The 12,604-nt window shown below is 36.1% G+C and overlaps 1 protein-coding gene across 5 annotated transcripts in view; it reads right to left on the minus strand.

Annotated features, from left to right (window-relative positions):
• SSBP2 (single stranded DNA binding protein 2) overlaps positions 1-12,604 on the minus strand; it is a 130,078-nt gene that overhangs the window by 20,255 nt on the left and 97,219 nt on the right. For 3 of the 5 annotated variants that reach the window (XR_004354771.1, XM_032676735.1, XM_032676733.1), the window contains 7 exons: positions 11,057-11,116; positions 9,721-9,787; positions 9,481-9,551; positions 7,375-7,466; positions 3,075-3,123; positions 1,982-2,017; positions 59-113 (listed from right to left, as the gene is read on the minus strand). Coding sequence is in view for 4 of the 5 variants with exons in the window: in XM_032676735.1 (XP_032532626.1) it covers positions 59-113; positions 1,982-2,017; positions 3,075-3,123; positions 7,375-7,466; positions 9,481-9,551; positions 9,721-9,787; positions 11,057-11,116 (430 nt within the window). In the remaining variant the exon portion in view is untranslated. The remainder of the gene's footprint in view (positions 1-58; positions 114-1,981; positions 2,018-3,074; positions 3,124-7,374; positions 7,467-9,480; positions 9,552-9,720; positions 9,788-11,056; positions 11,117-12,604) is intronic. The other 2 variants (XM_032676736.1, XM_032676734.1) reach the window with 1 other exon arrangement.

Here is a 12,604-nt window from a genome sequence, read left to right on the forward strand (position 1 = left end):
ATTTGTGTGCTTCCTAAAATCCATTATGATTTTATAATTTCCAAGTACATTTCAGTACCTGCAGGACTAGGCATGATGGGTGTTCCTGGTGGCCCTCCACCTCCTGGGGGACCCTGGAGACAGGAAAAAATGAAATGAAAGATTAAAAAAAATTCCCAAACATAAAAAAAACATCAAGGAACACCTGTTTTTTTAAAGTTTCAGGTATTTCTGGGTCACAAATCTGTTCAGGACTAAGAATACAAACCACTCTGGTTGTTAAACAGGAGTTTTAGGATTCTTACAGAATTTCTCTAGGAATTTTATTCTAATAATCCTAATCATTTAGTAAGAACAGAACCATAACATTTTGTTTCCTATGTTTGCAGAGCCACTAATATCTTTAAGTAACATGAAAAACTACCAACTTACACTGTGGCAAAAATGTCTATGTCAATAAAAGTTAAATATTGACTTTCCATAATAAAAAACAGCCAGATTGCTAGTAATACATTATTTTTCCATTGCCATGTGACTATTACTTTCTATCTTTTGTTATAATTCAAAACAGTAGATATACTATTTCAAACAGGAATATTTTTTTTTCAGTGGCAGCAAATAAAAGGGTTTGGTTGTTCCTGTCTGCTTACAGGGTATCTATCCATATACTTTTTATCCATAAGCTTTTATCCATATAAACATATCCATATTTTATCCATATCTAGGCATGAAAGACTATCCATGTACTTTTTATCCATACACCTGTGCACTAAATCTCACTAACTTGATTTTTAATGTCTCTCTTTCTGTGTATTTTTCAACATCACATAAAGAGATGCAGAAACCACTAACTGACCATTTATCAGAAAAGTTACTTGTCTTCATTAACTTTTGCCTCTAACTGTAAATTTGCATTTACTTTCATTGTTTGTTTATTTTCTTCTCTTACAAACCCTTCTGGTATCAACTATTTTCACGTTGAGAGTATATTTGTACTTGTATATTTTCTATATTTGTGCATTTATATATGTTATATATACTAATATATTTCTAGAAGTGCATATATATTAATATATTATACATAGATTATTCCTATGAAGTTCTCAAAGTGTGTAGTTCCAGATCACAAATCCTTTGACAAAAAGCCTTCTTTTAGGAGCTCTCTGGCCTTCCCTCATCCCCGAACATTTACTTTCTATGAAGCCAAATATTCCCAAAATACTTTTAAAATCTCCAACAATAACTGGTCCCTAATGCTGAGAGCAAACCCACAAACCTCTTCCACACAGAAAGAAATTTGTGAAGTTCTGAGTTAAAGGAACTGGTCTGGAGATCAGCAGATTTGGGCTGTTTCTTCTAAACATGTGGCAAAAGGAGGACCACAGCACTTGTGGACACTTGTGGGAATCATAACCTTCTCCACAGCTAACTGCATAATAAAGGACAAAATAAAATGCTCTTAAATATGTAATTCTCTCCTATTACCCTGTGACACTAGTTCTATACATGTGATAAAAACAGTCCACACAATCTACCTTAGAAAGTTCATCAGACACACAAATAATCAAAGTACAACAATAACTATAACAATGAAGAGCCAAAAACAATAAATAAAGTTAATCTCTGGAGGCAGAGACAAAAACCAGTGGTATATGTAAATATTTTTTTCCTGGAGAAGTTCAGAAGCTCAGACAAAACACTGTGTTACCCAGAAAGCTGAGAGGTTTTTTTGCCCATTATTATGGAAGACAATACATTTGTATTATTTATAAAAATGTTTAGTGGAGTCAAAAAGCACTGAGGGCAATTCTGACCAGACTGATAATGGTCCTACTGAAGAACACCCACATCTGCACCAGGAATGGCTGAAAAAACACGTTGGTGCAGATCAGATGTGCCACTCCCAACCAATACACGGGGGCTCCTCTCAACATCTGGACTGGGTTTTTTTGCTTAAATAAAATGTGATGTCAAACAAACAAACACACACAAATGTACTTACTACGTAGTTCCCAGGAGATGCTGAAGAATAAGGTATCTGTAATATCAACAGAGACAAAACACTGATTTCCTCTGCAGTGACATGGGAGTCCCTGCAGCTGCAGGTTAATGCTTATTTTTTTAATTAGGGTAATTAAAATACACGGTTAAAATTATGGGGAAAATTACTCTGTCATCAAAATAAACATCTTTTCAGCACTATTAAAATATTAATTATAAAAATATTAAAATATCAAAAGGTTTAATATTATTAAGGCAATATACTTTATAAGGTTTATAAGCTTCAGCAGCACATACTTGCATTTCAGTCCACAGGACTTCAGAGCCATCCAAGCATGAAATGAATTTGTACGTTCTTACAGATACATAATTTTGATTAAAATCTTAACCACAAAGGAAGGAAAACTATCATATTTTTCAACCCAGAAGACACCTCTATTTCTTTGCATTATTTTTTTTTTTTTTCCCCCAAGGGCAGTTTTCATTTCAAATTCAAGTATGGTGTTTGTTAAAGAGGATATCTGGAGAAATCCTATGAATAATCTGATTTTCTTCTTTATGACAGCCTTTGCAATTATTCTCTCCAAAGTAGCTCAAGCCAGTGCTGATGCAGGAGAAGCAACTGTGCTGACAAATACAAATTTGACAGACAACTTGTCAATTGTTACGAATACACCTATTACTGGACTACTCAATTAATTTCAGAGAATGAACATATTTCAACTATCAGTTGAAAAATATCCATTTTAATCACGTACCTACATGCAAAAGAAAACTGAGGAAGAGTTTCAGCTCTCCCCCTCCCCAATTGTCATTAGTAGAATTAAAATACCAGAACTGAGAAAGCAGAAAGAACTGTATAACAGGAAAAGCCAGACCCACCTTATCCAAATGCAAATGCCAAAAATGGACATTTTTAAACTAATGATGTGTGATCCCTGAATGACAATGAAAACTTTGTGTTTTCTGAAGAAATACCAGGCACTGCTGCTCATGTGGAATCCCAGGATAACCTTTATGCTATGAAAGTGCTGGACTTGATGTAAGGATTCCCCAAATACAAGATGTCAAATATATGTTTAATATTTACTTACAGAATTAGCATTGGTTGGGTTTGGCCATGGTCTGCCCCCCCCCGGACCCCTGTAACAGAAGATGAATGATGAGACACAGAACCATCCCCATCCTCTGACCACCTCTGGGGAACAGAATCTAAATTATCTATCTCCAGGGAAGGAATAAGGTTGCTTTTTTCAAACTAAAGTGAGTTTATAAACCATGACTACACCAAGTTAAAATGCTAGAGCAAAATTCTCATTGTTGCACTGCCATTTAACCAGTTGGTGAGCTGATTAATTTATTTACTGTGAAATTAATAAATATTAGTCATAAAATAAATAAACTTTCAGTCATAAAACAAGTGATCTTGCTCACATAATTAAGCCCCCTTCCTAAAGAACTGAGGATGCAGGCAATTCATTATGGATCTAGAATATTGCAATATAGTAGGGTTTCACCAGCAGAAATTATGCTATTAATATGCCACATAAAAGAGAAAATTACATTATTATATATTATATATCATATATATTATAAAATAAATAAAAATAGCAATAAAACTAAAAAATAAATATATACATTAAATATACATTTACATTAAATGTAAATAAATGTAAAATAAATATAAAATAAAAATAAAATACAAAATATATGAGACATGTTTTGAGAACACCTAATTTATAAAAGAACAGGCCATGAAAAATATGTTGGTATAACCCCTAGATGATGATGATGATGGTAAAAACAAAAAAAAAAATTGCCCATTAATAATGATAATAATCACCACAACAATAATAAATTTTATTTATTAAAACCTGAAAACTCTTCAGATTGAGAATGTTTTTCTCACAATTCTTGTTGTTTTTATAAGTTTCTCACTCTCAGCTGAGCTCAGAAAAATAGTCTGGGGGTGAGGCTTCATCTCTCAACAATCCTGAGAGAACTAAAGCCACACAGAGGTAAAATCTCCGTATTTACAGTCACAATAACCATAATTATTTCTGGGAGCATTAAGAGCTTCTCGTTATTTATAAACAAGACAGAATCACTTTTTGAAGGCCCTGACAACAGAACAGATGACAAAACTTCCCCATTTAAAATGGCATTTTGGCCTCATTAGCTGTAGAAAAGCAACATTAACCACCACAGCTCACCAGGCAGGGGGGAGTGATTTAAACAGAGAGAAAAAAATCACACCTGAATAATGAGTTCATACAGTTTCCTATCCCTTTTTTAGGTCTTCCAAAACTAAAAACTATTAAGTGCCTATGTTGCCTGAGGGATTTAATACTTAATCGTAGTTTTTTTTTTATTACACTGTTGATGAAACTATAAAGGAATTAGCTCAAAAGAAAAAAAATCAACTGAAACCTGATTTATTTCCACTGGTATTATTGTTGGAATGTTGGAAATCAGGAAATGTTGGTGAGGGTCTTTTCTGCCTTATTAATTGGGAAGAAATACTTCTCATGTCAAATACTCAGCAATTTCTCCAATGCTAACATGAGATGGTGAAATATTACTGTTCTTTAATTCCCCCTCTATTGTTCTTTTTCCTACATTTATTTGGTTTATTGGATCCTCTCAGAGAAAGAAATCAGGAATATTTGTAACAACACTTAAAAGTCTGTTTTCACCTCAAAACCCTGCACTTGTTTCTGTGCCAATTAAGTAACTCAGATAAATTTAGAAATTTACCCCTAGACCAGGAAACTCACCTTTTATCTAAAAAGCCATTGGAATTTTTGAATTTATTGGCCAGGTCTCAGAATAGCACAAAAATCACTGCAGCAGATTCTGCTGTAAAGCCATATGGATTTTGTGGAGCCAAATGCTTACAAAACACACCTGAAAAAAACCCAACCTGCAGTTTTTTTCAATCCAATGCAAGCAGGTCTTTTGCCCTTCAGTAAATGTTTATTTTGGAAGCAGAGTCATAAAACATTATTATAAATGTACCAATTCCAAAATAATTAATGAAGTATTTACCACTATGACCAATTTCAGCTTAGTTGTCCTGTCTTGTCAATCCTGGTGCTTATAAAAATAAAAATCTGAAATTTTAGTTTCCCAAGGGGCAAATCTATTTCATCAGGAAATTAAACATCCAGACACAAGTTTGTGAATTGAAGTTAAAAGACAAAATCACACTTCTTTTTTTTTTTTGAGGCATCACAGAGATATTCTTAGTGCTTGAGACAGCACTGCAGGTCACACAAGGAAAGCACCAGTGAAATGTAACACTGCTCCCTGAAATCTGCCTCTTTGTTCCATAAAATGGCGCTTTTTCCCCCACAAAGACATGACATTTTTCTAAAAACAGCTACACCAAATCTTAGCTTAAAAACTTAAAGATAAAATAAAGTTATTCTGCAGAAAAACGTGGGGTTTTCTGTTTCAAACAGAAATCTGACAGTATTACTGATGACAGAGGAAGAAATTACTTAGGAGTGCTGCACTAGTGGAGTACATGGACTGAAATGCTGTCTATGAGCCCCCAGGCTGCCATTTTCAACAGTAAAGGACACTTTTTCACCCAGAAAAATGTACAATTATATTTGGCAGATGGTCTGCTCTTGACCAAAGCAGCTTCCTTTTGAGCCTTCCAAGAAGAAAAGGCTGGATTTTTAAATGACAGCTTTTTCTGCAGGCATACATTTTTGGATTACACTGCCAAAAGTCCAAAAACATTAAAAGAAGAGTGAAAAATTGTCATGTAAAGAAAATACACATGTATGTAAAGACAACTGTAGGTTACTAAAAGGCAACAGCCCTTATGTGCAGTTTTCCTGTTTCCTGGAAATTTAATTTCCCTAAATGACTCACACTGTTGTTTCCTGCACTAAGCATTAGATAAATTTTAAGGGATAAAACAGAGAACACATTTAGTACAGCTGCATCCATCCACTGCCACTGCCCATGGGCCATCCTTGATGAACTCTGATCCTGAATGCTGGAACTGACCAGACAACGAGTCTTCACTGAAATTTCAGTGTTAACTGAAATCTGAAAAACCCTGGTGTCCCGAAAATACAATTTAAAGAAAACCAGATCACAGCAACTCCACTGTTTGATGGAATGTGCTTATTAAATGCTGCAACATTAGCATTTCCAACCATCTTCTCTCTTTCTGGTAGGCCAGGAATTCTTCTTGTCATCCGGAAAGCTCTTTTCTTATTTTTCCTATGTAAACTCTCATTTATGTGGACAAATACCTTCAAAATATCTTATCTATCCTCAGTTTTACTTCTACGGCATTTTATTTTGGGAAGTTAATTTTCTTTTCTTATAATTCAGACCTGCTGAGGAAATCCTCTGTAGTGCTTATTCTACACTCACACTGAATTTCAAATATCTAAATATCTGTTTTACATCAATTTAATTTAAAAGCATAAATGCCTACCCTTGAGAAGGCTCCTAGAATTACCTGAGTCCCATATGTAATGTCTATGATAGGAGTAACACACAACTTTAGATTTTACTTCAAGAACTCAAGGCATGTCTAGAAACCAGAATAAATTAAGAATATGGTGGATTAGATTTATTCTTTTTTAATGTTATTATCAATCTCAATGCCTCTTTTACTTTCTCAAGTTGATAGGTCTACTTGAAACGAAAATTACAATTTTTTATTTATGTTTTCTATAAAAACAAGAGGAAAAAATGGGTGTCTATGATATAATGATAAAAAGCAGATCACTGTGTTTTCCTTATTTTACATCTGAAGTATTTCTACACAATTAGAAAGGGGGGTTGTCTTCAGTTACAAAAGGCATAATACAGTCCCATGGCTAAACCAATGCCTGGAATAAATCAGTACAGCTTAACTGAATTCTGTTATTTAAATTTTTACCAGATGATGATCCAGCTCCAGAACAACACAGAAAAACTGAAAAAAATATACTCATATCTATAAAGCTCTTCTGTTTAGAGGGGAAATTAATGTAGTTATGGAAATAAAAACAGCAATTGAGAAAGAATCCACCACTTCTTCTTTCAAAGGTATTTTTTTTTAATAGTTCTAGACAATGGCTATTCTGTTAAAATTAAGTACTGATTTATTTTGCAGAGAAGAACCATAGTTGTAGCGTTCTTCAGTGATTATACTGACAAAATATTCCCAATATTTGAAGTTTGATCTGTGAAAGAAACTGAGTATTTGTAAAGACTTGTTGGGACATCAAAGCTTCCTGTGAGAGACTGTAAGTCCAGTTCTTAAAATTTCATATATTAGTTATCAAAGCATGTTATCCTCGTCTGATCTATCACAAATGATACTTCTACAGCGAAATAATGACATTTTCTAGATAGTGTAAGAGTTATTATTGTGCTTACATGTTCATCCCAGGCATCCCTGGGCCACCTAAAGCGTTGAGTGGGGGTCTCATGGCACCTCCATAGTTCTGCAATGACAACCAAGGGTCAGACTACCACGAAACAAAAAAACAAAACCAAAGAGGAGGGGAAAAGAAAGGACAGCAGGTTAATGATGTCCCCATGGAACTGCTGCCTGCACAGGCCAGTGCCTTTCATGCTTTCAGGAGTTCCCTGACTGCTGACTTAAAAAACCGATATTGTTAACCCCATGGAGGAAGGTTTACAAATGACAGAAATAGGCTAAGAATGGTTAAAGTTGTTCCAGGAGGAATTATTTACACATGTTGAGGACAACTTGATGGCCAGCAAAGAAAGCTTTATAATGAATTCAACTTTTAAACCAAGGGAGTTGAAAATCCAAAATCTTGTCTGAGGTTCTGAGGTTTCTATATCATGGAAGTCAATCTGTATTCTGTTAAATTAGATTTTGTTATGCTTGTATAAAATTACACCATATCATATAACTTTAATAACATACAGCATAACCATTACATCTCTCTTCCAATTATTCCATTCTAATAAATCATAGAATCCCAGAAGGGTTTGCATTGGATGGGACCTTAAAGACCATCCAGTTTCAATCCCCTGGGCAGGGACACCTTCCACTAGCCCAGCTCTATGATAACCAATATTAAGAGTATTTCTTATGATACTTAATGTCATAGCAATGCTAATAAATAAATTACCTGATGCCAATAAAGCCTGAGTTTATGCCCTGATATCGTGACAGAAGTTGAACTCTACCACTTAAACAAAAAGGTAAATTATGCCTGGTTTTATTCAGTGGGATACAAGCGGAACAGTCTGTCACACCTCACAGTCTAACTTTTAACTGTAATTACTGCAACTGCTAAACAAATTTACTAGTTTGTCCTAAAATAAGAGCACTCCCATTTATAGAATAATTTGTGAACTTAAGCTTTTTGTAGGTTACCTTTTAAGAGGATGTTTGGCACAAGAAAGGAGAAACTTACAAAACCACTGGATTTTAAGCGACAGCAAAAATGGGAAAATTATCCTCATAATAAAACTGGCATGAAATTTGCCTGCTGTGTGACTAATGGTGCTGCATAAAGGATCAGCTCAATCTCACATGGCAGCACAGCAAAGCTTCTCCTTCTACCTCCAAAAATGGTAAATGTATTTCAGTGCTACAGAAAAAACTGAGAAATGTATTTAATAATGTTTTGTTGGTCACACAGCCGATGTATGGAACTGCACAACTGGTTTGTACCAAGAAAACCCAAAATTGTAGAGACAGTTATGGACAGAACTGGAAAGGCAAAGCTATTTAATCATTAAAAATGTAGCTGTTATCCAAACAAGAAGCCACAAGAGAGATTATCTGAAATGGGAAGTGAAAATGCGAAGTGTGGGCACAAGCACACTGTGAAACAAAACACTGGCAACACCAATATGAAACACCACCACCTACACATTCCCTCAATGAGAGTGCTGACAAAACGCAGAATAATATTTTGGATTTTTGTTTCAGGTGTGCACCAGAGCCGTTTGTTTCCTGCCTTGGTCCACTGCTGAAAGAGAGCCACAGATCTGCTCATGATCGACAAGGGTAAGAAATGGCAACAGGAGCATCTTGTTTTACATTAAAATCTCTCCAGCACTCACCAAAAATTTAGATCAAGAGTAGATGAAAGAAAAACTTCACAAAATTTCCAGGGGTATTTTTGGTACAAAGAGTTTCCCTAAGTTAGAAGTATTTTTCCTCCTAATCAGCATAATCATCCATGAGCAGGATGAGGAAACACCTACTCCACCCTTGGTCTCCCTTACCAATGTCAGTCTTTGATGACAGCACAGATTTTTCTGAAATAAGCAAGTGAAGGGATTCCCCATTCAATTCCAAATCTTAACAAAAATGACAGATTTTTCCTTCTGGATTTTGCACAGCTGCAATTCAGAGCTAATTTTTTTTTGTAAAACTGGAAGTTTATTTCAGAAGAGGATTGTGAAAACAAATCCTGGGCACCTTCAAGTTACAGAAAGTCAGAGGAATATATGTACAGGCCTGTCAAGTAAGAATAACGCATCTGTAGAACGTACCTGTGGTCCTAATGGCACCATTCCCCTCGGAGGAGTCATCCTCTGCATCGGCCCTCCCATGTTTGGATGCCCTGCAATAAAGTCACATCACATTACAAATTACACAATACATAGGCAACTTTTAGCAAATTGATCCTTTCTAATAAAAAAAAAAAAGCTTTAAGAGGTGCAGTAGGGTTTGAAATACAGGGAGAAATATACAAGTTTGTGAGGGTAGTAATTTGGAGTGGCTGAACTCACCCTGCTGCCGTGTGGGGTCCATCCCGCTGGGCAGGAGTGGTTGACTTCCAGGGACACCTCCCAGGGCCTGAAGGAAGGGAAACCACCGGGAAAAGCACTTAATGCTTAGAAATTTATCTTAAAGTCATAACACATATATTTTATTTTTTAATTCCTGGCTTTTTCTTCTGAGCAAAGAGTAATGTGCTTTAATGTCCCCACTTGTTAATCTACCCTTTGGGTTTGCTGAACTAGGGTTAAGGCTCATTTTCACAGGATCTTAACTGAAGTTTGGCCAAGTAGAAAAACGTTTTTATTAATGGATCTTTGTGGCTGATCCACTGGGTGCTATTTAGCATTCCAAAACAGCACCAAATTTTCAGTACAAATGTAAATCACAGAATGAGTAAATCACAGAATCACAGAGTGGTTTGGGTTGGAAGGAACCTTAAAGCTGATCTCATTCCAAATCCCTACCATGGGCAGGGGCATGTCCCACTAGACCAGGATCAAACTACCACCTCATTTGAGCCTTAAAGCTGCACTATAATAGTTCATTGCTTCCACACACTGCCCATCCACACTGTAACCCGAGTCATGGCAGTGGTGCTAAAAGTAGCAATTCATGAACATGGCGTAACGTGAATGAAGCCAGACCTGTAATTCACTGACATTATGTGATTATGTTCCAGCTCTGAACTGAAAATATCACAGTGTGCAGACAAAACCACACTCCTGAAACTAAATCTGCAGGTTGGCAGCGCTTCTACTCAGCACGTCCAGCTCCCCCCTGCCAGGATCTGCAGTGCCCAGCAACACAGAGTGTGTGGAACCCAAATACTTGGATAAGGACCTCAAATACCTTTGCTAAGATACTATTTAAATTTCATCCTTTCTGGTGATATTGTGCCAAAACTAGAGACAAATTTGTTGACACTGTGTCACATGGATACAAAAAATAGCCACAAATGAGACTGGGGTATAGTGTGAGAATAAGAAAGGCAGCCCTGGAAACACTGTGGAGAACTTAAAAACACAAATGCTTTCCACTTCCAGAACCATCTTTTCACAGATGGGCCAATGAAGGTCCCTGCTGACCAACAGCAGCTCATTATATCCCTGTCTCGCTGGCAGACGCATCCTTTGATAGGGAAGAGGGTAAACTGGGAATTCAACACTTTTATAAAGTCCTCAGAGTGTCTGTAAGAGCCACACAGCACTTCATGGTATCTGTTTTTCACCAATAGCCTCCATATTTACTGTGAAGTAAACATAATTTGTATGTAGAGAGACTGATGCATTTTACACAGAATTAAGTAAAACAGCAAACACTCACTCTGGAGTGATAAATTCTTACCTGATTGGGTATTCTTAAAGGTGGCCTTGGACCTCCAGGGTACCGAGGGGACATGAAAGGCTGTGGAAAAAAAAGAAATACTGCTAAATAATTCCACTTGGCTTGTATATACCACATTGGGTCATTGTCACACTCACAGCTAGAGCATCCAGCCTAAATAGAGTATTCAGGATATTGTCCCATAATGTTTAGCAGAATTAAATAAATTTTAAAATTCTTAGCCAATACTTCTACCAAGGTATATTGCTTAAAACTTTGATACAGCAGTTGTGTGTGCAGAATATAAATAACTTAATGCATTACAAAGAAGAATAATCAGATCATATAATCAGACATCTATACTGATGAAGGGGGGAAGATGGGAACCCTGGAATAGAAAAGTGTTCTTGGGAGAGTCCAGAAGTAAAGAACAGCATAATAATTCAGTAATATTTTTCATGCATTTTTTCATAATAGAGTAAACTACAAAATTTAACCTGTGAGGACACAGACTCCAAGTTTTTGTTGTAAATATTTAGAATTTTGGTGGTTTCATCAGCCATATAAATTCAGTGCTGCACTCCTCCTATCCCTCCATGCTCACACTCCTCTCTCAACCCCAAATTTATACCCAAATCTGCTGTACCATCCCACGAGGTTCTAAAGCCTCTTGGCTACTCCTGAACTCCCTCACAGCCCATGATAAACAAACAGTACTGCCAGCAAACACATCTAACATCTCTGTTAGACAATAATCCAGAAATCTACAAAGATCAGTGGTAAATGTGAAATCTACAGGAGAAAGGCAAAAACATCTGAATGAAAAGATGATGAAGAGGATGGCTTTGGCAGGCAGGGTACCTGAAACTCCAGGAGAAAATATAGAGCTAAAAGTTATTTAACTGTGAGCACACACTTATAAAGTCCAGCAATAGCAAAGCAGAGAAAATACTATCACTTCACCAATAATTACTGCTGGAATTTTTCCTATGATCTTGCATAAATAAATGAAACCTTTCACATCCTGGAATCAGATGAAAGCTGAAATAGTGTAAACTACATAAACACGCACATAAAGTAAGTACTAGAAAGCAATTTGAAGTACAGAGGGTTTACAAACTGGAGAAGAAAGTTCAATAACAATTCTGAAAAGCTAATAAAAAGGCATTTGATGTGCTGTAGAAGAGGGAGACTTCTTTGGGCACCTTCTGATGGGGAGAATCTCTGATAAGAAAAAAAGGACTGTGCATGTGGCCAGGCCCTTGTAAAACAGTAAAAGTGTGAGGAAATCAGAATTTCAACAATTTCCACAAAGGTCAAGCAAGCACAGCCACTCCAGTGAGGACCTTGGGTTTGGACTGCCTCATCCAGCAACAAAACTCATCTTTATTTACAGCTCATAAAGGGGAAATCAGAAGTGTCTCTCAACTGTGTAGAATAGAACCACACTAGGAATATTATGTAATAGTCTGTGATTTGCAAAAAATCTGATCCTTCCAAGCTTACATGAAGGTTTATATACTGTAAATATTAATTTATCTGTGTATTCTTCTTAAACATGCTTGTGGA

Source organism: Chiroxiphia lanceolata, chromosome Z, assembly GCF_009829145.1.
Source record: "Chiroxiphia lanceolata isolate bChiLan1 chromosome Z, bChiLan1.pri, whole genome shotgun sequence".
Taxonomy (NCBI): domain Eukaryota; kingdom Metazoa; phylum Chordata; class Aves; order Passeriformes; family Pipridae; genus Chiroxiphia; species Chiroxiphia lanceolata.